This window comes from Chamaea fasciata, unplaced genomic scaffold (assembly GCF_029207755.1).
Source record: "Chamaea fasciata isolate MVZ Bird 193981 ecotype frontalis unplaced genomic scaffold, bChaFas1.0.hap1 SCAF_18, whole genome shotgun sequence".
Lineage (NCBI taxonomy): Eukaryota > Metazoa > Chordata > Aves > Passeriformes > Sylviidae > Chamaea > Chamaea fasciata.
The window spans coordinates 11,864,711-11,892,039 of NW_027094103.1; the positions used below are offsets into that span (position 1 = coordinate 11,864,711).

At 55.2% G+C, this 27,329-nt stretch overlaps 1 protein-coding gene across 13 annotated transcripts in view; it reads right to left on the reverse strand.

The window, feature by feature from the left end:
* Positions 1-27,329, reverse strand: part of NCOR2 (nuclear receptor corepressor 2) — a 227,097-nt gene that overhangs the window by 17,368 nt on the left and 182,400 nt on the right. For 12 of the 13 annotated variants that reach the window (XM_066199392.1, XM_066199388.1, XM_066199391.1 and 9 more), the window contains 13 exons: positions 27,086-27,228; positions 22,682-22,838; positions 19,686-20,241; positions 15,239-15,359; positions 14,090-14,327; positions 9,330-9,485; positions 8,739-8,878; positions 8,552-8,657; positions 7,773-7,877; positions 6,778-6,881; positions 4,211-4,361; positions 576-728; positions 90-176 (listed from right to left, as the gene is read on the reverse strand). In XM_066199392.1, coding sequence (XP_066055489.1) covers positions 90-176; positions 576-728; positions 4,211-4,361; positions 6,778-6,881; positions 7,773-7,877; positions 8,552-8,657; positions 8,739-8,878; positions 9,330-9,485; positions 14,090-14,327; positions 15,239-15,359; positions 19,686-20,241; positions 22,682-22,838; positions 27,086-27,228 — 2,217 coding nt within the window. The remainder of the gene's footprint in view (positions 1-89; positions 177-575; positions 729-4,210; positions 4,362-6,777; positions 6,882-7,772; positions 7,878-8,551; positions 8,658-8,738; positions 8,879-9,329; positions 9,486-14,089; positions 14,328-15,238; positions 15,360-19,685; positions 20,242-22,681; positions 22,839-27,085; positions 27,229-27,329) is intronic. The other variant, XM_066199389.1, reaches the window with a different exon arrangement.

Sequence of the window (27,329 nt, forward strand, 5' to 3'; positions counted from 1 at the left end):
CTCCCGTCCCACCCTGACGACAAGAACAAGGGGCCGTGCACGTGAGATGCTTCCCCCGCCCACGCCCAGATTGTGCTCGCAGGCTTTACCTTGTGTAATCGAGCCTCGCATGTGATGCTGCTCCTTTAGGTTATGGGGACTGTGTCGGTCTGGAGGGATCGCTCGACCCATGAGACCTACAAGAGATCCAAGAGGGAAAGTCGGGCTGTGACACAGGAATTCATTCACAATGAATACATGACAGTGTTACCAGGGATGCCTGGGACAACAAAGAGAAATGCCCAAATTTTCTACATTCTTTATTTATTCCTTTTTTCCAAATGTGCTTCTTTTTTTTTTTTTTTAAATTTTATTTTGTACTCCTGGAGCTGGTCTGCCAGGACAAACACTCAAGGCAAACAGGTTAGTCTACATCCTGGATTTTTCCCATGCTGGTCAGATGCTCTCCTGTTGGGATACCAGCTAACCGCTGCCAGAACACTGGCACAGGAAGATGCATCATGTAGACAGGAGACAAGACGAGATCTCCACAGGCCACTAGCATAACACAGGTGGAAAGTTTCATCCAGACCCACCTTCAATGCTGGTAGATAAGGTATCACGGGCTGATAAGCCCCGGCTGATCCTGCCCTCCATCATATCATAGGTCCGCTTAGTTCCTGTGGTCTCATGGGAAGCTCCCGAGCTTCTGCTGTCTTCTTTGGGACACTGAGAAGCAGCAACTCCACCTGTGGGAGGGAACACCAAGAGGCAGAGAAAGTCAGCACGGGCCAAGAGAGGGTGTTTACTGCTGTTTGTGTGCGTTGCTGAGGGGTCAGATCCCGTCCCAGCATCAGCCGCCGCTACGCAGTGCCAGAAACATCGCACGGGGTTGGCTTCCAGGAAATTCAGCTGGTGTTCTCCCCCCTCCCTGCCTGCCTCAGACTCCAGATCTGTGCCTCCCTCTTGGGTTGGAGCATCCACCCTGTCGTGTCCCATTCCCTCCCTCCCTGGTGAGGCCATCCCGTGGGCAGCAGGACAGCCCTGAGCCAGTGGGAGCAGCTGCAGTTCCACTGAACTTGGCTCTTTGGGTCTGGGGAGTTTTGTTTTTTCTTTTTCCCCCTGTTTGTTTTGATTTTCGCTAGACACCTACTGTTTGGGATCTTGGCCAGCCTTAACATTTGCTGAGACACTCCCTGGGTGAGAAAAAACCAGGGAAAACGGAGGAGAAGCAAAGCTGGGAATGATTCCTTTGAAACAGCACTGAGCACACATAGGAACTGGGAGAGAAGGTGCAAAGCAGGACTGATGGAGCGAGCACTAGAGTGAGGAGAGACCCCTGGCTGCCCCCTGATCCAAAGCTGGAGCAGGTTCCCTGTGAACAAGCAGCGGACATCTGTCCTGAGCTACAACCCCACCACCAGCACAGCCCTGCCCGTGCCAGGCAGCATCACACCCACCCCGGGCAATGGGCACCCATCATGTGCAGCGAGCTGTGAATTCAGCAGCTTCTGAGCCAGCTGAATGCCTCGGGTTTGTGCCACGAGCTCCAAACAGGATGTCAGCTAGGAGAGACAAACTCCTCTGCCCATCATCCCTGGCCAGGCTGCCCTTGCCAAGGATTGCCAGTGCCCCGATCCTCCTCTTCGTGGGCAGAGAAGGTGGTTTTACAATTAGAGAAAGCAGGGAAGTTAAAAACATTCATTCTATTGTGGACAATCAGGAACAAAACTCCTCCTTGGCAAAACCAGTAATTAATAAAATGGGATTATTACAACTTCACACCCACTGCTGGTTTCCGCAATCAGCACCCACTCAATCCACAGAGTGTTTGGGGCTGTGTGTGGGGAAACAAGAGGGGGTCCGTGCCTGAGCCTTTGCTTCAGCTCCATCTGACAGGAGAAATCCGGGGGTGACATTCAGAATCAGCCGAGCACCGTGCGGGTGATGTGCCTGCACCCTGTCATCAAGGCACATCTGCTGCCACCAGCCCTCGTGCAGGAGGGGACGTGCTCCCAGGCACCCTTTGTACCACCGGGAAGCAGGGGGAGGGCGCGAGGGAGAAGAGAGACTAAACAGAAAGGAAACCATTCCAAACCCACGTCCCTCGCCTTGCAGAAGCCATCAGCAATCATATGCAGGATGAGAATAACCAATCTAGCACAATTCAGCTCACACATGCTACAGGATCTCGTCTCATTACAGCTCTTTTATTTTAAGCACCCTCATGACACTAAAGAATTTGCAATTTTTTTTCTGCTTGCCAAAATTCATAATCACCAACAGTTTCAGTTTTCTTATTTAATTTTTTTTTTTTTAACTCTTCTGTTCCTGGGCTGCTCAGCCTTGCTGGGCTCTACAGGGGGAAGGAGAGAGGCAGGGCTGGCAAGGCTGCGGCAGCTCACAGGATCCCTTGAGATGTGATAAACGCTATCAAGCATGTAAAAGGCTGCTGGGGAGAGGAAGAAATTAATTCCTCCTCTGTGTCCATGGGGGGCAGCATGAGAGGTGACGGACACAGGCTGCAGACAAGGAGACTCGGGCTGACACAAACAACAGAGGGGAGTTTGGTCTGCAGCTCTGCCTCACTGCCTGGAGTGGGATCCCAGCGCTGGGCACGGGCAGCCCTCACTGCCAGGAGCCCTCCCCATCTCTCCCTGATGGTGCTATTTCTGACATCAGCCTCGTTCGACCCCCGGCCTGGGCAGAGGTGATTAAAATAGCTTCTTGCACAAACAAGTCCCGAAACGCTTCCTGGTCCAAGCCTTGCCAACTGTCCCAAAGGGCATCCAGACACAAGTCTTCCATGGTGACATTTCTTATCTGGGCTAGAGTTGACAGTGGACCCGGGGGGACATGCTATGAGCCAGTTTCCATGTGGCAAGCGAGAGGCACAGCACAGAGCCCTTGTCCTGACAGGTCCCTGTGGTCCCAGGACACACCAAAGGTGACAACAGCTGGAGCCTCAGAGTTGTCCCCACGGCCTGACCTGAACCCTCTGCCTCCAGCCCCGGATAAGACAATCCAGCCTGTGAGGGAACGAGCTGCCTACAGTTGTGGGCATGAGGAAAGGGACTTCCGTGGGACACACTGCCTGCAGCACTGCCCACAGAGCCCAGCTGCCAGGCAGGCTGGAATGGAAACCGTGCCCCAGGAGGGAAGCAGAGGGCTCAAGCAGCACAGCAGCTTGCCAGAGACTCCCACTGAGGCAGCTGAGGTTGGGACCAGCTCCTAAGTCATCTCCAAACTCACCTGAGAAGGGAGGTGACACATGAGAACTGCCATCCCTCTGTGCACCAAAGCACACACCACTGCTTTACCCCAAGATGATTCAGGGATGCAACAACTCTCAGTCAGCTCTTCCTGACTACAGGTGCAAGCCAGCAGGAGTCCAGCTCCACAACAGAACTGCCTGACCCAGCAGACGGTGAAAGGCAAGAACGGAGCTGTTTCCAGCCCCACTGGAGAGCAACATCTGCTTATCTCCAACGGGAGGCACTGGGACACACAGAGCAGCTTTGATGTCCAGTGCTGCGAAGGGCTGAGCAGGCGCAGAGCAGGCAGGAGCAGCTGGTGACCACCTGCTGGTACCACTAATGCAGCGAGGCACCGCCGGAGTTTCTGAGGAAAAGCGTTCCCGTGCTGCGGGGGTGCGGCAGCAGCCAACACATCCCCAGACAGGCTCCCCGTGGGATGCAGGAACGGCTTCACCACCTCCAACAGCTCTAGCAAAACTCACCAGACACTGAGGCTGGGTCCAGGAGGATTCCTGCAGGGCAGCCCCATGCTGGAAAAGCCTCACAGTGCCCAAGTCAAGGCAGGTGAGAATCGGACCTCCAAATAAACCTTTCTGCCAAACTACCTGACTTGCCTCCATCTTGCAGGTTTTTGAGTCCACCTTGGCACAAGAGTTTGGGAGCACTCTCATCATCAGTCCCCCTCCAGCACAGGGTGCTACGGATGAAGGTAACACCTTCCTATCTGGTCCTCTCCTCTTCCCTGTCTCCCAAAATTATTGCAACCCTGCCTGCCATCTCTAAGACAAGATAACCATACGGGACAGACAGGCACGGGGCACCAGGGTGGGAAGGGAGAGAAATGCTGGAAGCAAAGACATGAGGCTGGCCCCTTGTACTTTGTCAGCCTTTCCTCAAATAGCTCCCAACTCCCAGCCACAGTGGCACAAACCCCTGGCATCTGCCCTAAAAAGGCAGAGAGGATTAGGACTTACCCTCGTAGGACAGCACGTGGCCCTTCTTCCCTTCGTAGATGACATGTCCTTTGGGCACGGCATCCTCCCTCGCCTTCTCTGCTCTGCTGGGGCTGTCTTCTCCAATTATCCTGGTAATGGTTCCTTTGTACAGCACTTCTGCCGGGGTGCCCTTGGAAAGCCACCAAGATCCATATTTAACAGTGTCACAAGCAATTAAGCAAACGCCGTGCGGGGACAGGCTGTTCCTCGCGGGAAGCTGAGCGCAGGGAGCACACCCGGCCTCCGCTTCCTGGCGCAGCCAACAGCGAGGGACTTGCAGCTTAATTATTGATGAGAATGATAACGAGGAGCGGTAAAAAGGTACGTGATCTGTGTGAGGCTGCTGGGAAGAGGCAGGGGATGAGGAGAGCACAGACCTACAACACAGCAACTCTCACCCCGTGGGTTTTGGAGTTTTGCCTGCTCCCTTTTCCCCAGGTTTGGGGGCCAGGGCTGGTGCTCTCCTGGGGACACCTTAGTGACAGCAGGCACTGCCCCAGCATCAGCTTTTTCCCTGCAGTCTATTTCCCCAGCTTGGCACAGGAGCCAGAGAGATGTCCTGCCCACCCAGGCACATCTGCTGGCAGCAGCGTGACCTTCAGTGAGCTGCCTGCGTGCGGGAGCTGGCGGCTGGCAGCGCGCCCGGGCGAGACGGCAGGCGACAACGAGACCGGTCCCGGAGCAGGTCGGGGAGCAGAGCCTCCCTTAGCTCTCCAACAGGAACAGCAGCAGGCTCCCCACACACACACACCAGTGTGAACTGAAACCTCTCCTGTGCCACAGGCAGCTCACAGCACCTGCCCCCCGAATTCCCTTCAAAACACACGGAGCTGGATGTCCCGGAGGAGTCGCTTGTGATTAACACCCTCCTGCCACTGTAACCTGTCGGTGCCAACTGGGAACAGCCACCATGGGGTGACAGACCCCCTTCCCCATCTCTGGCAAGGCAGAGAGATGCTGTCAGAGTGACACTCCTGACTGACACCTGCCTACTCAGCTCATTTAACCCCCGCAAGCCCTGGGACTGCTGCCTGGGGGAAGCTTTGGGGATGCAGTGTCCTCGCCAGCTTTGCTGGTGCTTTCAGGTTGTGTCGCTCAGGCTCTTTCCCCACTCCTGCCTGGGGTGCCCCTGCTCTTTACCAAGCCCTCAGAGTAGCAGCACTCCTCAACAGCCAGGACATGCCAGCATGTGGGTTCAGTGCTCTGGTCATTCACCCTTGCAGTGGATCTGAGCACCTGGTAATGGTTCTCCCAGCCCCAGGTAAGTCACCTCCCTTCTGCAGACATACTCCAAGGGGATGTGAAAGCAAGTGATGACAGATGGCTTCAGAGCAGAGAGCATATATTCAAGATCTGCTTCCTGGGAACTGGATGACTAATCTGAGATCAAGTATCAGCTCTGGTACCAGGAGCTGCTGCCAGAACAGGGGGCTCCTTCTCCCCTGCAGGAGCAGAGGGATGCAGGCTGCAGGGCCAGCAGGAGAGCCAGGCAATGCCCTGGGTCTGGGCTTGGTACCTTAATCCCAAGCCAAACAAGGGAATCTGGATGGATTCTTTAGCTGGCTGGATTCATTAACTGGATGCATAACAGTGTGTCAACAAACTCTGCTCATCTCCTGAACCGGCACACGGTGCTCAAGGTCCTTCACGCCCACCCACTGCTGCCCGCAGCTGCTGCAGGAGCATCTGAGAGGATGGAGCAAGTGTTTGCTCTGATGGGTTATTTACAGCCCCTGAGCACCCACTCCTGGCAGTTGTTGGACACAGGGCACCAGACAAGTTGAGCCTTTGCCCTGGGCCAGGATTCAGGATCAGGTCCCCAGGGCCAAGGCGAACGTGATCATCCTCCTTGAGGAAGGCAGGCAAAAATTGGAGCCTGAATGTCTTTAAATATCTGAATGATGGCCAGATAAAATCCCCATGGGAAACAGGTTTTTTTTTTTAAATGCTCTCCACTCTGTTACCAGATGAGCAATAACTCACACTGCAAGGAACTATCGCCCGCTTGCCAGCTGCTCTTCTGAAGATGGATGGTGGAGATTAAGGCCAAAGTATCTTCCTGCCGAAGAGCCTTTGGGCAGGACCCCCAGCACAGCACGCTCAGCCCTGGCAGGAGCTCCTGCTACCTTACCTGCCCCTCACAGCCTCCTCCCTCCTCCACCTGGCCTGGCCCCTCCACCCATCTCCTTTGCTCTGCTCTACTTTCTCGCCCTGGCAAGATGATTTTGCCAGAGCCACTTACAGCTGCTTTTGCCTCTGTTCTTGATAGCTACCAAAGGCAAAGCAAGGTTTAAAGGTGTTTGCAAGGCTGCATTGCTGTTTGTTGGGCTCTGCTGCTCTGCAGTCTTCACTCCTGGGACACCACTCACACCATCCCAAGTGGGAGCTGTTTGAAGACCCCTCCGAGGGGCTCCACGGGGTGGGAGCATCGCAGAGCTGCTGCTCAGCCCTGCCCTGCACACCCAGTGTGCCCCACAGCCCCCCAGTGTCCCCGTCCAGCACCACACGCTGCAGCTGCCAGCACCCAGGGGAGACAAGGGACCTACATGTGTGATGGACCCTCGGTAGGTGATGGGCGACTCCGGAGGGGGTCTGGATGTGGGTGTTCCTTTGGTGATGCTTCCTCCCGAGGCAGAGCTGAGGGAAGTACCTGTAGGACACAAAACCTGTGAGCTGGGGGCTGGATTTGCTGTTCAGCACAAAACCTGCGGGGCTGAGACTACAAAGGGCAGGATTTGACCCTGCCTCTAGCAAGCTGTGGTACTGGAGAGGACACCCTCCAAGAGCTGGCAGTGTTCAATCCCAAGCCTTGCAGAATCCTTTGTACCAAATCTCTTGAGAAACTCAGCCCTGAGTGTGGGGTGGAGAGGTAAAATATAGGTATTTTGAGGCTATCAGCTCCCTGCTGTCTTTGTGGAGGTGCCAGGCAGATTTATGAGCCTGGGAGAAAGCATAGCCTGGCTCAGCCTCTCCTGATGTGATCAGAGCAGATCTGTGGTGAGATGCAGCTCAGGGTGGCTTGAGTTCATTCACACAGATCTGTTCTGGGTTGGAGCCAGCCCACCACACTCAGGCTCCCGACTTGTCTTACTGGGGGGGTTCACAAACCAGAACTAAAAAGCAACACCTTTGCATTTACTTCCTTCTGCCTGGTTAATGGGGAAAGAAACCCACGAGGGCTGAATTTAACCAAAACGGGGTCCCTGTCCAGCTACAGCAGCAACCATGAAGAGCATGAAAATACCAATTAATGTAATTTAAACAGGTCTTGCTTTGTCTTAAGCAACAGATTTTCAGATGCCTCCTGAACACAAAACATCCACCAGAATCAACGATTTGGGGAGGCCCTGATTTGGGGAGGTAGAGAAAAGGGACAGCGAGAACCCTTTGGCTGGGCACAGTTCCAGAAGTCAAACCTGAGTTCAGTGGGCAGCTGCAGGCAGTGTGGCATCCAGCAGGCTGGGCAGTGCCAGCACCCCTCCCTCCCTCCCTCCCTCCCTCCCCACAGCTGGGGCACGCGCCTCCCGCTCCGGGTGCTCACCCCGCAGGATGGAGCCCTCCTGGGATGGCTGCAGAACCAGACTTTCTGGCTGGCTGGCCTGGCTTCTAGGAGAAAGTTGTTCCTGCTTTACTCCAGGAAAAGGCACTGGAAAACATAAACCACATATCAGCACAGGTGCAGGACATGAGGCCACGTGTCTGGCTGTGCCAGCTCGGAGGCAGCACCTTCTCGGCACCTTTGCCATTCCCAACTCTTTGGGATTGGCCTCCCCAGGGTGGTGAATACACAAATGCCACTGAGCAAAGCCAGATCCTTTGCCCTGGCACTGCCCACACCGGGACCAGAGCTGACACTGAAAACCCTGTGCTGGTTTATAACAGAACCCACACACAGTGGGAAACAGAGCTCATACTGCTCCTCCTCAGGCTTGATCCCTCACCCATTCCCTCCTGCTGTTAAGAAAAGCTTCCAAATCTGCAGACTAAACACTTTCTTTGTTCACTTCAGGCCATTTACTCTTTATCCTACCAGCCTGGGGAGCAAAAATATATTTCCTTCCTTCGATCACAGTATTAGCTGGAGAGTATTTATAGGCTGGGAAGTGTCCCTGACCGAGTTGTTGCTTTCCTATACTGCACAAATTTAGCTCCCTGTGTCTGTGCTCCCCTGATGGACTAATCCTTTCATCCTCTTAGCAGTTCTCTCCGTGCTCCCTTGCTGTGCCCTGTGCTCCTCCTTTCCCCTACACTTCTGGCAAGCTTGTTCCCTCCTGCTCTCAGAGCAGTTGTAAGAAACAACTTGTCTCCCCAATTCCTTACCCAGTTTCTTGGGATCCATGGTTAGTGGCAGGCCCATGGTGATGGAACCAACGGGGACCTTGGCGTGCTCGGGGCTGTAGGGTGTGTGGAGCTGGATGGGCATTCCCTGTGGGGCAAGAGGAGAGGTCAGGAGGAACTGATGGTCCCTGTGAGGCATCTCCACTGCTCCCATGCATCAATACCCTACCTGGGAAATGGATCCGACGGATCTCTCCAGCACGGAGGGGTGCTTGGCGGAGGAGATGAGGGGAGGAGGGTTGGAGATGCTGGCTAGTCTCTGCAGCCCTGAGCGAGAGCTCTCATGCAGGTTTAGTGGGATGGGGTGTCCTGTGGGGAGAACACAAACGTGAGTGAGGCTGAGGGCAGGCAGAGCAGCTGCAGCCACCAGAGAGCCAAGGGGCACGGGAGGGAGCAGGGGCTGGATGCAGTGACCTGGCCAGCCGTGAGCTCCTTGTCACATGGTCATTTTGGAAAGGACTGGAATAGTTTGAATTACTGCCTTGTCCCCTCTGCAGCCAGAGGATGAGCTGTGCCCAACCTGTCTGGCCTCCAGCCAGAAAGGACAGCACAGTGAGGGATAAAACCTGCCTGACTTTGCACCCACACTGCTTCGTGACACATCCCAACACCTGCCCCAGCCAGAGCTGGGAGACACCTGAGCACATTGGGACCTTTAAATAGTCCAACCTGTGATACTGGCAGTAAGCACAGCCTCTGTGCTCAGTCCCACATCAGGCAGGGGAGGGCACACTCCACACGGCCAGTGGGTTGTACTTGCCTGGTGGGTTATACTGGAACAAGTGGGGCTCCGCCTGGGGAGAAGTTTTGATCACATCCCGGGGGTAGGACAGGACAGGGGGCCAGCACGAGGCAGCCATCGACTCGGCACTCAGCTTCTGAGCCTCTGCGATGGCTGAGAAATGCACGGACTTCTCTGCAAAGGACACAGAAAGAAACGGCATGGTCAGTGGCCAACATGAGTGAGGGGTCCCTGTGAGCACAGGCAGGGGAAGAAAGAGCCAGCTCCAAGCACAGGGAATAGCTTCAGTTCAGTCCAACTCGGTCATGAGGCGAGGGCTGAATTCCCCAATAAAGCTCAAAGGAAAAGGCTCAGTGTCACTGCCTGGATTTGACAGCATGTATTTTACTCAGATCTGAAGTGCAGTGAGACGTCTGTGTTGGTGACGCTGCTGGCGCTCGCTGCCTGAAGCTCCATGGACCTGGTGCCACCCCACCTCACCCAGGGGAGATGGCATTTGGCATACAGCTGGTCACAGAGTCCAGCTCCTGGCCGGGACTCGGCCATTAGTGAAGTGCTCCAGGGCAGCTCCTGCCTCCTGTGCCCACAGCTCCACATCATCCCAGCATGGCAGGGCTGGAGGATTAGTGATGATGCTGCCAAATCCTTCCCCGAGGTTAAAGCCAAGAAGCAGCACTGTTGGCATCCCTCTGGTGCACGGGGGACATCCAGAGGGCACCAGCCACTGGTGACCACACTGTGGTGTGCAGCTGGGCACGGGGTGCCTGCAGAGCCCCAGGCCATTGCCAGGACCACCACAACACCAGCACACCAGGGACAGGCTCATGCCCACATCACACAGAGATCTGAAACCTCATCTGCTCTTAAAGGCTGGCTCCTGGCTATAAACCATTTGTAGGCTGTGGGAACAGCATCAGTTTCTCAGACAGCAAGGGAATAACACAGTGATGTTCTCTGAACACCTGGGACAAGCATGCTGCTCGAGACTGTCAAAGGCAAATGAAGATGGAGATGGGCTCTGTGGAACAATCAAATGAGGGAAATGAGGGAGGCTCTCTGGTCCTCTGTGAGGCACAGACTGTGGGCAGGAAAGCATCCCAAAATGACCTGGTTCAGGGCACCCTGGATACCAGGCTGGGTTCATCCTGGCTATAAAAAGGCTGATGGGAGGCCAAGAAGAGCTTAATAATGGAGGAGCTGTGCTGGGGACACCTGAACCCTGCCGTGTGCTGAAAGATGCTGAGGAAAAGAGAGCCTTCATCTGCACCAGCTCTATGCCAAGTGCATCCTCACGCTTGGCTAAGCAGACGGATGAGACAGCCTTTTCTGGATGGATTAGTGGCAGGTTTGGTGGGATTTGCTTGTAATCAATAAACACTTCATTTGCACTGCCCTTCCTCCCCAGATCCACCTGTGTAACGTTCACATTGACCAGAAATTAGAAACTGGGCAGTAAACAACAGCAATCACAAATGAACCCAGCCTTTAACCATCAATTTTTTGATAAAAATAGATGCTGAATCCTGCTAAGCCTAATAATAGGGCAAGTAGATTATCAGAGGCCCAATTTAATGAGGCTTTACTACATTATCGTTATTAATGCTCAGTGTACTCAGAGGCTGGGAGATTATTCTTGTCCGCTTCAGTGAGAGAAGAAATCCATTCTGGGCACACAGAGGTGTGCAGGCACTCACACCTCTGCAGCTTGGTGGGACCAGACCTCGGCTGTGGCCTCTTCTGTCCCCACATAGGATCCCTTCATCCTGCCAAGAGAGGGGAACCCAGGCACATCCTCCTCACTGGTGGAGAGTCTCTGGCACACCCACAACTCCCCGATCTTCTCCCCTTCAGCGCGGCCCCTTTCAGCTCTGCTCGTGTGGGGGCAAACAGCGCTGGGATCTCCCAGCTGAAGACGCTCCCTGACGCCAAGGCACTGTCAGCCAAGGCTATGTGCACCCTGGATGGCTCCTGGAGAGCCTCGTCCTCCTCCCCTCCCCGTGGGAGCCGTCCCCTCCCCTGCAAGCCTCTCCAGTCTGTGAAATGTGGCCAGTTCCTAATTGCCCCCGCATTAGAGGGTGGCCATAACTCAGCCAGCTTTTGATAAAATAGCACTTACACGGGGAAGAGAGAGTTCCTATTACCGTTTATCAAGTCCCTGGAATGGGAGCGAAGGAGTCAGAGTTTATATGATCCGTCATCCAAATTAATGCTCTTGGCTCCCCATCGCCTACAAAGGCCAAATGAAACACAACTAAATCAACACAAAACACACCGCTGGCGCTCCAACCGCCGAGCGATAACCGAAGATACGCCCGACGGCGACTGGGCGCTGGGGAAAGGGATCCGTCTGCCTGTCGGTGAGATGCAGGCAGGGCTGCCTGCCTCTGCCCGGCCCCGTGATTAGCAGCTCCTCTTGGAAGGCAGGGCACTGCTCAGGAAGGTATGGCTGGCTGGCCGCCCTCCAAGCCGATACGGCCCCAGCCAGCAGCTGCGAGGCAGCCAACGCCTCGGCCAGGATGTGTGCAAGACTTGGCTTTGAAGCGGATCCAGAGCGGTGTGAAGGATGTTGATCTCTGGAGCGGTTGCAGGAGTTCAGGCTCTCTTATCGAGGCAGGGAGGAACAGGAGTACCTGCTCTGGTGGAGTCAACCCCTTGCTGAGAGGTGGCACAGGGCTGCTCTCCAGAGGGCTCTGCAGGCTGCGCTGGACTCTCCCTTTCAACTCCAAGCCATGTGGCAGCACCATGTCTGCAGCCTGGATGCTTGCCACTGCACTGGGATGCCTCAGAGAGCAAGGGAGGGAAGGGATGCACAAAGATTTGCCAGGACTATCTGGCTATCTCCCTTCTAACCCCTGACCCACAGCCAGGATGTGCTCCAAGAAGCAGAGACAGAACTGAGACGGTGCCTGAGTCCATACTTGTGCTGGAACCAGGGCTTTGGGGGAGTTGATTGCTCCCCTCGAGGTGACTCATCACAAACCTGCTGCTTTTTAAAAGGGAGATGCATTCCCACTGTGAACAGGGGAAACCAACCTATGTCTCCCTAGGGTCCACAGGCATTCCAGACCCACTGCGGCACCCAGCACAGATGCACAGCCACACGGGGCTTGGAGAGCACACAGCTGGAGCCCAAGACCTGCTGAGATGTTTGCAGGGATATGGGGAGGCATAATTACTTTCATTAACATGAAAGATTCAGAGCTGTACGGAAGAGAGAATAAAGTGCTTCATATCATTAGTGCTTCACAGAGAACAAAGCAACAAAAGATCCACCTGGATAACAGATCCTTGTATTTGATAATGGCGCCAGCAGGCCGCAGAGTGGAGTGGGTGACTTCAGCCCCCTCTTGTACCTCATACCCACTAATCTGCCTCCCCTCCTCATCCTCCTGTGGCCAGGAGAAAGCTGGAGCTGCAGCACTGGGACACGGGAGATGCAGAGCTCCAGGCTGGAGCGCTGGCAGTGGCACCCAGCTCACAGGGAAGCTGAGCAGTGCAGCACCAGATCTGCACTGGAGATCAAACCTGATTACCTGCCACTGAGGGGGAAGGGCCGGAGGGGAACTGCTCCATCTGGGCAGCAAACAGGAACACAGTGGGATATGATCAACTGGAAATGGGACTTCAAAGGTGGCAACACCACGACTTAGGGAAAACTCCCTTTCTTGCAAGGTGAGCAGTCACCTTCCTTGCTCATATGCAAAACATTCTGAAGGTGTGATGCACACATGGTGCTGTTTATTGTTTGAAAAAACTCTGGCCAAGTGCCAGCAACCAACTCTTCTGGCAAGCACATCCTTCTGTCCAGAGGGACATGACAGCTTGAGGAATAACTACCTGGCCTGGACACTGCAGACACCATCCTGGCTGCTGGACAGTGAACTAGTGCAGTGATTTTCCAGCACAGAACACAGCCCAGGTCCAGTGCCTCCTCAGTACAGTCTTATCCACCCTCCTCTTCCATGCACAAGCAGGCGATTTTTGCAGCTGCACCCATTCCTGTTCAGGATCCAGCACTGGTGGACATTGCACCCACCCAAGACCAACTTCCCCGCTCCTGACTGTGCCATTGGTGACAGCCTCTCATCTTCCTTAACAACTGAGCCACGGGCTGGCTATGGGGGGCAGGGACACAGACTCTGAACTGGAACAGACTCTAACACTCAGATTAAAAACACATTTAGAGGATGGTCTCATCAGGACTTCCCGTCTCTCCTTAACCTTGATCCCCAGGTGCTCAGGCTAATAATGTTTCAGATGTTCTATGGTGGGAACCTCTGAATTGCTCATTAGGCAGCCAAACCACATCAGAGCTATTCCGGGGAGAAAGCACTGGGAATCTTTACAGGAACCTTTGGACTCCGAGTCACAGTATTAGCATTGATTTTAAATGAAATAATGGTCCCCGCTGTGCATTAAAAGCATTCTTTATAGAAAGCCAGCAAGGTAGAAAAGAGCCATTGTGCCCAGAGCCTTGGCATGCCTCCAGGCCCCTCTGGTCTCTGGTGAATGGCAGGCGCTAATAAAGGCAATCTTCACCTCCTCAGCGCTCCACACTGCCCGGTGTTTGCTGTGGGCTCAATGAGACATCATGTACTGTCCTATGAACATGGGAAATTAGCCCTGCCTCTCTCGTCCTGCCTCAAGATGCTATTAAAGAGCTTTCAGGGGTCTAAACAAGCTTTCACCTAAGAGGGGGAGAGCTGCTGGCTGCATACAGCTGCACACCCCGGGTGCTCCGTGCGGATGAACGCGCACCGACACGCACACAGCCCTACCTTCCTTTTCACCAACAGCGGGGCTCCGGCTCTTCCCCCTGGGACTGCTGCTGGGCTGCTGCTGCTCCTTCTCAGCCTGCTGCTGCTGGGACTGGGAGAGCTTGCTCGGGGGCATGTCCTCGCGGGCAGACTCGTGGGCTTTTGTGATCTGCTGCTGGTAGAGAGCCAAGGCGTGGGGAGGCACCTGAGGCTTCGCGCTTCCGCTCTGCAGTACCCCCTCTGAGAAACCTTCGGAAATCTGCAAAGCATGAAGGATTGGCGATGCTCATCATGTGCTGTTGACATCCGTAACAATCCTGAAGACATCAGGAGTTATGAGAAGCCCCTGCCCCACACTATCATGGCAAGTCTTAGCAGAGACCAAACAGGACTTCATAGCTCACTAGCCACAGGAGATTAAAAAAGCCCGTGACAAACAGTACCAGCTCTGTGCTGGTGATACTACAGGAAAGAGTCAGGCTTGTTCAAAACCTCTCATCTATAGTTATGTGCTTGTAGCTTTTGCCAGAAGTTCCATTACAGCAGCCACATCTTAAGGTGCAATATGGGAAACTGGAGGAGCATCAGGAATGGGTTCTCCCTGAGCATGCCAACCCCAAAGCAGGGATTTCCTCCCTGCCCACCCTGCATCGCTGCTCCTCCAGTGCTGACCCTGGAGACACCAGGATGCCTCTCCTCACAGCCCAAGCCACTATATCAGTACTTCCAACACATGGCTACTGGCAGCCGAAAAGAGGGACCAAGCAAAGCTCCAGGGTGAGGAAGGTGATATCCTTCAAGCACGAGATGAAGTGCAGGGCTAGGAAGGTGCACTCTTTCTTTTTAAAGCAATGGGAGGCAGCAGTCATGTGGCAGTGAGAAGCTTTTTCTGTCCAGACCTCCCACGATTTTCTGATAAAAGAGCTCAAGAGACATCCAAATGCTGCTGGCAGAGCTGCTCCAGCAGCTGGGAACACGCTCAGCACAGGGAGCACCTTGCCTGGCCGGGGGGCTCGCACCGCCCGGGCACAGCTCTCTGCGGACCAGAGGCCATCCCCAGGGATGAGCACATCCTTGCAACCCTGACACGCACCACGGAGCCCAGTGGGAGAGCACGCACGAGGCACAGGCTGTGCTCCCAGCCCCGGCCCTCTCCAGCAGGGTACTCACAATGGGAGGGATGGCAGCAGCTCTCTGCTTCAGCTGTTTCAGGTCCAGCGGCTTCTGCGGCGAGGAGTTGAGCCTGGTGTCACTGGTGGTGTTGAGCAGGCTGGGCCGGGGGGACAGCAACCTGGAACCAAAACACAACATCAGCCACGGACAGGTGTGGCCCGTGGTTCCCCCACACCCTGCACCTCTGTTCTGTGCTGCCAAACCCAGAGGACATCCTCTGCATCAGAGGAGCGTGCTGGACCGCTGCTCGCTGCGGGGAATCTGGGCTCAAAGACAACCCCCACGGGACCACATGTACAAACACGACCCTTATGTCTGGCTCAAGAGGCCCTCGAGACCACTTTCCCTCAGCCCACTGCTATTTCTAGCCAATCTGCTCTGGTCCAGAATAAACCTGAGGGAAAAGGGACTCCAGAGCTGGGTGTAACAGAGCGAGGGGACCAGCTCAGATTTCAATCGGACATCATGCTACCCCTCCAGAGCTCACACGTAGGGCTCACCAAGGGCTGGGGATCAGTTTCATGCTCTTCTTCAAGGACTGTCGTTTATCAAGGTGCTAAAGCCAGGGCAAGCATGTGCAGGCAGCTTGGGCCCTTGGGTCACTTGGAAGACTAGAGGCTGGATTTGGATGGGATTTGGTACTCAGCAGCCCAGCAGCTCTGCAGCCCTGCACCCTCACCACTTGCTCTTCCTCTTGGCTGTTTGAGCCGCCTGGCAGATGCTCACCCAGCTGTGCAGAGCCCCTGTGCAAACACGGGGAGCATCCCCATGGTGCCACCAAAACAGGGTGGGATGGAGGCGTGCAAAGCCCATGGGTCAAACCCTCAGCATGTCCGGCTCCTGAGCTTATGCCGAGACCTCAGGGACCACGTGTGCCCAGGCCACCTCCGCTTTCTCTCCCTCCTGACTCCAATTTGTTGAAGCCAGTTCATAGTTTTCAAGCTTTACAGCTTGATTTGTTTATTTTAGCTGTTATTTCAGTGTTCTCTTCAGCCTATAAATTTCAAGGTCATTCCATGCTCACCCTTGGATGAATAAACAAGCGTGGCGGGGCCATGTGCGGGGAATAAACTCATCGTGGTGCTGGGACTGCCCCAGCCCTCGCTCTGCACAGTGCCTGGTGGCATCAGAGGGGAAGGGGACCCACCTCCACACTGGGACTAGGGTTAGGCACCCAGGGGAAACCTTCCAAGGGACAGCAAATTTGAACTCTTCCCTAAACAATCCCAGTGGTGTCTGCCTGCGGAGCCACACGGGTGTTGTGAAGCCACGCTCCTGGAAGGGTGCAATGCCCCCAAATCTGCTGAGACACAGGGCTGGGGACAAAGGCACCCAGCACTTGTTCCTGAGACCTTCACGCTGGGCTGAACTGTGGAACTGCCACCCCAGCATCTGCTTCGTGCACTTGTTGGTGCTTGAAGAGGTACATTTAAGAACCCTTAAAGTCCCTTTAAGCACCCTCAAGATGTTCAGGTTTCCTGAAGCCCTCCAGGATCCTGATGCTTCGGAAGCCAAAGTCAGTATTAAATTCATCAATATGCAAATTGCCTAATTTATTACGTCCCTCCCAGCAGATCTTGTGCCAGACAATGGGATGTCTGTTGGGTACTTTGCTCCGGAAATCACCATATGAACAGATCTCGGCATCTCTTCCCCACCTGCTGCACAACCCAGTGCCTCCCAAACTCAAGGACCAGTACCTTGAGATGGCTGATGGCGTTGGGAAGGATGGGAAAAGAGTCAGAGCAGGAAGGGGTTGTCAGGCTCACAGCTGAGCCTCAGCAGCGTGGAAATGTCCCCAGGCAGGCACAAAGCTTTGGGGATGACCATGACACTGCATTTTCCTCTTTCTCCTTCTGCCATGGAGACGGATGGGGACTAACTAAACTTCCAGATGATCCAACACACTGACACGTGACCCAGGGCAAACGTGACTCCATAGTAGTTGGGCAAAGGCAGTGGCTACCAGATCTCCACAATGGGCTCTCCCAAGCCTGAGACACGGCTCCAACATGGAACTGGCTTGGCAGAGTCCCCGCACCCACAGCTGAGCCAGCAGTGGGATGTGCAGCACCGGTGTGGTCGGTGCAGGTGTCTCCTCACCATGCTGCAGGTCTGCAGCGGTAGCTGTGTGTGGCCTCCCTCACATGTCCCCATCTGGTGTGACCTCCTGCTGAACCACATCTTGGCCGTGCTTGCAGCAGCCCTCCTGCAGCACTCGCTGCATGGAACCACAGACAACCAGCTGCCTCCTTCGGCTCGGATGCGTTAAGGCTGCGCCTCCTCAATCCTGGACGTGTCTTTGCTAGTGCGAACTGCAGGAGGACCAAAAAAAGGCTGCCCCAACTCTGAACCCTTTTCCTTTCTCACCGCGGGGACACCCCAGCCACCCTCTGTCCTCTTCTGGGAGATGCCGGGGACAGCTTGATGCTTTCACAGGCGCAGGGAAGAGCACCCACGCCCCGCTGGCGCTGGGTGGGTGGGCGAGCATCGGGTGATGCGGTGACGGGGCGGCTCACGCGGCAGCCCCGGCCCTGCTCAGCGCGAGTCACGCTGCGGCAGCGGGGCTGCGCTAACGCCCGCGGGCCGGCAGCCCTCGGCCCACGGGGAAGGCAAGGGAGCGAAGCTACAGCCGGGGAGGGCACCGAGTCCCTCGTTGGGAGCGCGGCGGGTGCCAAAAGCTCGGAGCCAGCCGAGGATCAGCCCCGCGGGTGCTCCTGGGTTGGGAAGCGCCCGATGCCAGCGTCAGCTGCAGCCTTCCCATGCCAGCAGGCTCTGCTATCGCCCGCGCCTCATCACCACACCGGATAAGAGGAGTGGCCCGGGAGCTGCGGGACGCCTGTTTAATGTTTAATATTCCTGGAAGCTGGTAACTGTTTGACAAGCGAGATAGGCGCTGACTCAGCGAGGAGCTGTGATGGAAAAGTCGTTCCCAAGACGACTTGCTCCTTTGGTGCTGGGAAGTCGGTACAAGCCACCGCTGCCCTGCTTTCGGTTGGGTTAATGTTAAACTGGAGGAGGACAGCCCTGCTGGCCTCACTCTCCCTTACTGGGAGATTCGCTCCTGCCTGGGAAGCAGGGGAGGGTGGGGAGGGGTGGTGCTGGACTCTGGCCATTGCTGAAGAGGAGCACTGTGGCCAAGAGGCCTCAGCCCTGCCGTGGGGCCAGAGCCAGCAGCGCCCGCACCACCCCTTGGCACCGCCAGCGCTGCTCCAGCTGCTCAGCAGCGAGGGGCTGCACTCCAGAGGATGCTCCTGCTCCAGCAGCGCTCATCCACTGGCTCCTGCATCAATCACAGGGGAAGCACAGAGGCCATTTGGAACAGTGGGATGCACAAGAGCTCCCTCTGACTTCATCCCACCACTGTGCTCAGTTGCCTTTCCAATAAGCCCATCCACAGTGCTGCACACAGCCTGCCCAGCCTGGCAGCGCTCATCTTGCTGCCAAGCTGCTCCCTGTGAGCCCACAGAAGGCTTGCATGACACTGGATGCGGGATGCCAGCCTTCAATCCCTGCCCACCTCTGAGTCAAGGAGGGACTGACGCCCCTACATACAATGGCAGGGTGTACACAGGAGTCCTACCTGGCCCAGGAGCCATCATGAAATTCAGAGCTACAAAGATGTGTGTATTCATAGATATTCTTTAAAAAAAAAAACCCAGAAAACTCTCTCTCCATCTGTGAGGCTCTTGGGTGGGGAGGGCCCTGTGGGAAAAGCTGGGAGGGGCCCAGGATGTTTCTCCAAGGAGGAGGCCAGTGTTTCTCCTCCCTGTCCCAAGAGCCACCCATGAAGGGTCTGAGGTACTCTTGGCTGCCAGGCCTGGGGGTGGGTGGAGGGCTCCAGACTGCAGTGTCTCAGGTGAAGACCCACTGGCACGGCCCCAGGAAAGCTCACACCGACCACCTTCTCCTGCCTTTATGGCCAGCATGCACAATTTGCCCCTACAGATCCGAGCAGCATCTCTGCCAAAGGAGCAACTCGCCCCCTCTTGCACTGGAAACGCATCCCTGACGTGACTTTTCTCCTGCCAGTGCCAACTCAGAGAGAAACCGTTCCCAGCTCCGGATGCTGGCAAACCAGCACAACTCCACTGTCCCTGAGAGCACACCCCGCTCCGTTGCGTCACCCAGATGGGCAGCTGCCACCAGCAGATGCAACGGCTCTGCACCCAACATCTGCCCACGGCCATGTCCCAGAAGCACCCGTACGTTGGGACATCGCACTGCTTGTTGTGTCACAGCCCCTTTGGAAGCAACGGCCAAAGGGCTGGGGGCACACGGGGACACAGCTGGGAAGTCCCATTGCCTGGGGGAGCGCCTGGGCAGTGAAATTCCCAAGGAGGAGCTCACAAAGGCACCCACGGGCACTGTGACACACAATGGAAAGGAAAGCTCATCTGGCCTCTGGGTCATGCCCTTGGCCCCCTGTCCCCCCGGCTCCTACCTGCTCTTGTCCACAGCATCCTGCTCATCCATCTCGTCTGCGCTGCAGGTCGCGCTGGAGTCGCTGTCGGGGTTCACCCCGGGGCCTTTACTGCCCTTATGGCTCTCCTTCTTCTCGGCCTTGGGCGTCCCCTCCGTCCCCGCCGGCCCCGCGCTGCCGACGCCGCTTTCTGCCTTCTTGTCATTCCCCTTGTCCTTCTCCTGGCTCTCTTCGCTCTCCTCCTTCTTCACCTCGCTCTTGCAGGGCTCCTCGCTCTCCTTCTCCTCCGGCTCCTCCGTTTTCACCACGTCCACCACCAGGTCCTCCGGCACCTTCTCCTCGGCGCTGGGTGGCTCGGGAGCTGTCTCCGGCGGGGGGCTGGCAGCGGGAGCGGGGTTGGCGGGGGGAGCAGGGGGAGCGTCGGGGGGTGTCGGAGCCTCTTCCCACTTGACTGCCGGTTCTGTGCCGGCGTCACCTCCCGGCCCGGGTGGTGCCTTGGCCCCGTTTTCGCCTCCTTCTTTGGCTTCGGGCCTTGGCGAGGGAATGCTCTCGGTGTCGGAGCTGTTATTTACTGCAGCTGAGAAAAGGGAAGAAATAAAAATAAGGATCAGCCTGAGATTCTTGCTTCCCATATCGCTGCCTCCACCCCCTCCCTTGGGAAGAGAACGCCCTCGTTCCTCTGAGGGGGAGATGATCCCGGGGCTGGGAGAACTGTGCTGGGATCCCCGATCCAGAGCCTGCTAAGCAAAGGGCTCTTCTGGGGGCCTCTCTGCTTGCCCAGCACAACTATTAACCCCCACCCAAACACAAAATCACACGCCCTAAAGCCTGGAGACTGAGTGACTGGGAAGCTGGATTTTAAGGGAAAACCCTGGCTGCTGGCTGGTCTGGCAGGACAAGATCTGCTCCCTTTTCGCCCTCTCAGCCATGGCACATGATCGGCTGCCCCAGACCAGGCACCTCACTGGCACCCTACTCGCTGACTTACGTCACCTGTGTCCCTGGCTCTGCCACCCCTGGAGCCGCTGGGATCATCCCAAAACACTACACGTGTTTGTTGTTATTTAAGCCACCGGTGGCAGAAGAAAGGAGGTCAGGGTCGGTGAAAGGGAAGCGCTGGCAGGGCTGCAGGACAGGTTAATTATTACATGGGAAGGATCATTCCCAGATCAGCCACCAGTGGCTCGATATGAGCTGGAAGCACAAGTGTCCATGCACCGCTCAGGGTTAGGTGCTGCCAAGAGATTGTTTCTACAGCTGGGGAGACAATCACTCCCTCCAAGCCTCTGCTGGACAAACACGGCCAGGGCCAGGAACACCGGGAGATTTCCACAGTCCCATCCCAGCGTGTCCCCACCAGGCAGGGCTCTCACGCTCATGCCCCAAAGGCTTCCTCACATGCATTCCTTGACTTGTCCCTCTCCACAGCAGCTCAGCCAGCTTCAAACGCTGGTGAGAGGAGTGCCACAGAGGGGCTGTGTCCTGAGAGCTGTACATCGGAGCACATCCATCTCTCCTCAGAGTGAAATCGTACCACGCTCGTCAGGAATCTCAGTCTTCTCCACTCTTACTCACTTGCAAACAAGAAATGAGGTGTCCTGTCACCCAGCCAGGACAAGTTCACAGCGGGTTTGGCAAAACTCTTCCCAAGTGCCACTTGATGCAACTCTGAATGCCATGCTGAGATATCCAACAGTGGCTCATCCCAAGCTCAGCCAAGCTCTAGACTTCCTTGCATTCCCTCCAGATGCTGAATCCATAGTCTACACCATAATTCCCCCACGGAGTCTTTCCCCCATCCATGGATTGGCCACACAGCCCCTGCAACTGCAAGGTATCATCTGAGTATCCCTAGAAGTCACTCTGGAGCCAGCACCCATCTCCTGCCTAACACCGCCCTGACACTTCCATGCCCATTTCCTTTCATCCCCCTGCTCATGCTTTTCCACAACTCTGTAGGGCACCCCTGCAGCAGAACAAGAGCCGATGCTTGGAGAGTAAGGCTCAGAAGCATGTCAAGAGATCCGTGTCTAATCTCAAAATCATGTTGTTTCCTCTCAGGCCCTCTTACAAAGAGCAGTAACTACCTTTTACTCTGCTCCTGTGAGTCACGTATCACCTCGCACGAAGATTTACCTGGAATCTGCTTTGTAGTGAGTCACTCACAAGGACGATTTGAAAAGATTTCCCATTTCAAGTGCCATTAGCCTGGGTGCTAAGGCCAGGAACCAGTGTGGTGCCAGAGTGCTGGTTATGTTATTAAATTACTTTGACAGAAGTCAAACGGGCATTGTTGGAAAATCGTGCACATTTTCTCTCAACTCCAAACTGCTGCGCTTTCTAAGCGACAAATAGCTGAAAATTGTCACTTTCGCGTTGTTTCCTTTCTTTGGTTTAAGGCTGGGAGGGAGAAAAACGCTGCCTTAAAAGGGAAAGGAGGAGGAAAAGCCCCACCAAGGTGCTTCAGCCTTGCTGGTGGGAGACCACGGCTTCCCCTGCCTTTGCTCCAGTGCTGGGCTCCAGGAACTCCACTGCCCAGGAAAGCAGCAATGCCCTGATGGGATGGGTGCACGCAGACCTTGGTGGGTTATCTCTCCTTGAGCCCATGATAAGCTCCGTGAGAGCCCACAGTGGTGGCTAAGAGCATGCAGGGACCCACCTTTGGAGCAAAACACCAAGAAATGTGATTTACAAGAGGCCCTGGGAAGCTGTGCGCTCTTGGAAAGCGCACTGATGGAAATCAGAAACCGAAGCCATCCCAAAATAGCCATCCATCCATCCAGACACGGGAGGAGGGCAGTGATCCAGGGCACTCCTTGCAAGCGTGAAATCCAGAGGCATCCAAAATGCCCCGAGTGCTGTGAGACAGCGTCACCTCGGTGTGACTTTGGGGTGACAGACCCCTTGAGAGTGCTGACATTCGCAGTCCTGGAGGGGCCACGCGCGGTGCCTCTGCCGTGACGGGGCAGCAAAGCCGGCAGAGCTGAGCACATTCCCTGCACACTCACACTCCCCACCTGCCTCACCTTCCGCCTCCTCCGCCATCTCCTCCTCATTGCCACTCGTCCCCGACACCTCCATCTCCTCGTCCTCAGCTGCGGGAGGGAAGGCGGCTTCTTCGTTCTGAACAGCGGCGCCTTTTTTCTTCTTCCTCTTGGCGTTCCTTTCTTTCTCCTAAAGAAGAGGAAGAACGGTGAGAGGGAAAGCCTACGGGGAGTTACGGGAGAGCAGAGAGCACTGATCCTGCCCAAAGCGTCAAGAGGGATGCTCACACTGCCAGGGACCCCCTGTCCTGCGTAAAACCTCTGAGCACCAGGCTTTGGGACCAGACTCGCCTGTTCAAAACCTGGCAGCGCGGTGGAATTGGCCAAAACCTTTTGACCGCTCTGCAATGGCCAGCCTGGCTCCACAGGGAGCTCCAGCCTCAGCCAGCAGCGAGCGTTCAGGGCAACAATGGCACAGATACAAGGACAAGGGACAAGCATGCAGAGGTCACCAGCGCAGGGCTGGCAAGAGCCCGGGGGGGTCACACGTCTGCTCATGACACACGTGTGACGTGTTGGTCCTGCGCATTTCCAGGCTCTTCCTCCAGCTACACAAACATGTGTGGCCGCGACTCGACGCTTATCTGCAGATAACGAAGCTGATGCCCCAGATACGGCCCAGCCAATATTTCCATGCACCTGCTTTCATGACCCCTTTGGCAGGTGCTGCCGAAGAACTTTGCCTCCCACGCCAGGGCAGCTGTCAGCGGTGGACAGTGGGCAAGCTCAGTGCAGCGCGGCATCCCAAAGGCGACTGCCTGGTGTCCTGGCTTGCCCTGAGACAGCCCCAGCCTCCCTGGCTGGAGCACGTGCCACAGCCACGAGGGCGTGGACAGCTGCTCCCTCCTGCAGACCTAAAGGAAAAGTCTCGGCTTTGCTATTGTTTCCTGCTCTTGTTGCTTGAGTAAATATTACCAGTAGGAACAGGCTCATCATCTCCGGCTCTCCCTGCAAACCCCACACGAGTGACGTGTGTAGGACGTTTATTTACATGGATGAAAAGATAAAGCCGTGGTGGAAACGTTAACTTTGCCGCTGGATCTCTGTGCTGGGAAGAGCTGGTCCTCCCCTTCCCCCACCCCCAACTTTTCAATCCTTTAGAAAACTTCCAGATAAAACAAACAAATACAACTGCTTTTTTGCTTGGAAACGCCGCTCTCGCTCAAAATCTATTTTTATCAAACTGGGCAGGAGAGAGGGAGAAGAGGCACTTGAGAAGCGGCTCTGTGCAGGCGCGGAGAGGCAGCGGGAGGAACGCCAGGCTCTGTGGTTCCCTTGCCCCATCCCGGCAGGGCCGGTGGTGTCCTGGTGCTGCCGGCGTTGGCGCCTCTGCCACGGCAGCGATTCAGCCCCGCACGTTCCTGTGCGAAGCAGCAGTTCCCCATCACGCTAAGGCGGTGACAAAGCGCCGACGTTACTATGGCGAAGACTTCTCTTGCCTCTTACTCACGGGTCTGTGACTCAGCCGCGGGCAGGAGCAGGCTCCTCACTGGGAATTAGCTGGGAACCAGCCTCTGCCTCAGCGCCCTACTTGGCCACAGCCTGGGGCTGGCAGCTGCTGGCAGAGCAGAGCAGCGAGCGGCCTCAGGGGCACTGTGGGTCCCTCTCCTGGCAGACCCCACTGCTGGTATGCAGTGAAATACAGGCAGCAGACCCCGGCTACATCTAGAGAGGTGTTCATAGTCACCACTTTGCCTCTTATCACACCTACAGCTCCAGACTCCTCGTACAGTTTTGCTCCTCTCTACCTCCCACCAGGTATTTCTTGAGGAGCATCCAGGACTTGGTGCTACTCAAGCGTTCTGACTCACCAAGACCACAGAGGAGGTCCACTGTGCGCAGCAAGGACACGGAACCCCGCACGAGGGGTCACTCCACACCTCCTCCTCCACAATATCTTCCCAGGCCATCCTGACAAATTTGGCCTTTCCCTGCATTCACCGCCTGATGTGGCAGCAACAACCCAAACAGCTCCCAAAACCCGCTACCAACACGGAGCCACCCTGATGGGAACCTCCCGTCAGGCTCAGCCTGTCCTAACAGCAAGACCAAAGCAAGTCAAACACACTCATTTCCCAGGAGGAGAGGCTGCAACTCCTGAAGCAGTTTTGCTGTGCAAAGCCAGCACCATCTAAAAAAGCAAGGAATTAAAAAAATGTTGCTCAGAGGAGGTCCACAGGACTTTGTCTCCAAGCAGGGCCAGCCCCAGCCCCAGGGAAAGACTGGCCCCTCTTTCCTGCACAAGCCAAAACAAGCCCAGCAGTCAGTGACAATCACACCACAGACTGATCCCAGTGAAGACAGTCTCTAATCTCCAGCCACTAACAGAAGGAGCAGCTCCGAGGACACCGTGTATCCCAATGCCCTGCTTTCCTTAAATGCCAAGATTAGTGAGTGCACTGTGCAGAAGGTCAAGGCTAAGTGACGCTGATGCCTGGGACACATCCGAGCGGCGCAGCAGCGAAACCAAGCCAAAACACACAGCAGGGCAGATAACGTGAAGCCTCAAGGTGGCCTGACCCTGCCCCAGCAGTAACAGGCTGCCTGGCCCAGGGTGCAGCCGACTGGTTTGGTGTCTGTTTCCCATCCCACACCGGCACAGCCCCACAGCTCCTCAGAGTCACCTGCACAATCCTGGTGTCACACCTACCTGGAAGAGGAGGCTACAATATCAACGAGCCCCATTTGGGGAATGAATGAGATCTGCTAATTAAGTTCACTCTCACTTAGCATGAGGAGGAAAAGCAGAGCCACTGCATTTCCCTGCGCATGATCAGCAATAGCTGGTGGTGGTGAGGTCAGGGGATAATCTGTGGATGTCATGGCAAAACTGCTTCACCAGGTGCTTCCCTCCGCGGAGGTCGTGGCTGATACTGGCTATAGGATGAGATCTGGAGGCTCGGTTTGGTTGGGATTATATTTAGGAGTCAGGAAGGAAGGTCCATGGCAATTTAATCTCAGTTGTTCTTTCATTTTATTCAGCTTTCTGGCATCTGCTGTTGCCACAAAACAATAGACTACAATAAATAACAGCTGAATGTTCATTGTTCTTCTCCACGACCGAATCCCACAGCCTCCAATGCTCGAAAAATAAAATGATGATGCTGATATAAACTGCAAGTGAGAGTGAGCAATTAGACTGGAGAAGTCTAGCGGCTGCCTTGGAGGGACGGATGCAGGGAAAAATGTGGTTCTGCAGAAAAACACTTCCGTGATATAATTTCTGCAACATTAAGGAGCAGAGTAAATTAATACACACCGGCTCCACTGCCAGCAAAGCTGTATGATCTTATTTCAGATTCTCCCCAGTAATGAACAATGATATCTTTCTAACGTAACTTTTTACATTCAGAGGGCTTGATGCACATTTCACAGAATATTTCATTCCAGCCTTTATATGGGTCTGGGGGTCTTTTATATAGTTTGTTTGCTTTGTTTCTAAAAACAATTCGGTGAAACATGGGAACACAGGAGTGTCTCTGTGCATAGAGAATTAATAAAAAAAGAATCGCCGATGTCTTCTCTTTCTCTCATTCCTATAGACTGACTAGGATATTAAATTCCTGGGTGAGTCATTAAATGTTTTCCTGTCTTTCTTTTTACTCTTGCTGTAATAGCTTGCTTGGAAAGATTCCTGCATTGAACATTGTCCTTTGCATTTTCAAAGCACCCCTTGGGGGTTTAGCCATGTGAATTCTATTAGCCAGAAACTGGGAACCCCAGGACACTCTACAAATGAAATAATTATAATCTTTAGTGTCTCGGAGCAGTCCAAGCTATCTCCAGAACACCAAACGAGCCCCACTACATTCACACCCTGCACCACATGCCAGGAAAGAAGCAGCATTAGCCCCATCTGAAGGGGAAACTGAGGCACGGAGAGGTGTGCACATCTGCTTGCAGTGCTGAAGAAAACCTCTTTCAGAGTCAGGCTTTCCTCATGTTACCCTAAATCCCTGATTTTCTCTGGGGCAAAGCAAAGCAGTTTACTGCAGGTAACTGCAGAACCTGCAAGGCACAGACCTGGGCTCTCTGCTCGCCGGGGTGGAACAGCACAATCTCACCAGAGACAAAGTATTTGCACAGCCATCAGAACCTGCATCCTGGCCAACACAGCACAGCCCCGCTCCTCCTCCTGCTCCTTATCTCCCTGCGTACCAGCCACGCTCCAGACGCCCAGGCATCTCCCACGCAGCAGCTCTGCCTCACCCAGACCTCCCAGGGACAGATGGGTGGACAACCATCTCCCGTGCCACTCCACAGTCCCCACAGCTCTCACACAACGTGATAAAGGCCCCCCTTGGCTGCGGAAAGCATCCAAGCACTTTGCTAGGAAATATCCACAGTGCCCAGCGCAGGCTGGGACGGGGCTCTCACCATTTTCAGTTTGTGCTGCTGTAGGATCTCGTCCAAGTTCTGCCTCTTCTTGTAGTTGAAGTAGAAGTTTTTGCACTGCGACACAGTCTTGGAGCCCACCATCCTGGCAATGGCCGACCAGTTCCGCCCATGCTCAAGGAGACCTGCAGTTGGAGGAGGCAGAGAGGAGAAAGGTTTAACACCAGATGCACTCGCACAAGGGCAGCATTATCCGCACAGGACGGGAAACCTCCTCCGCGCAAGC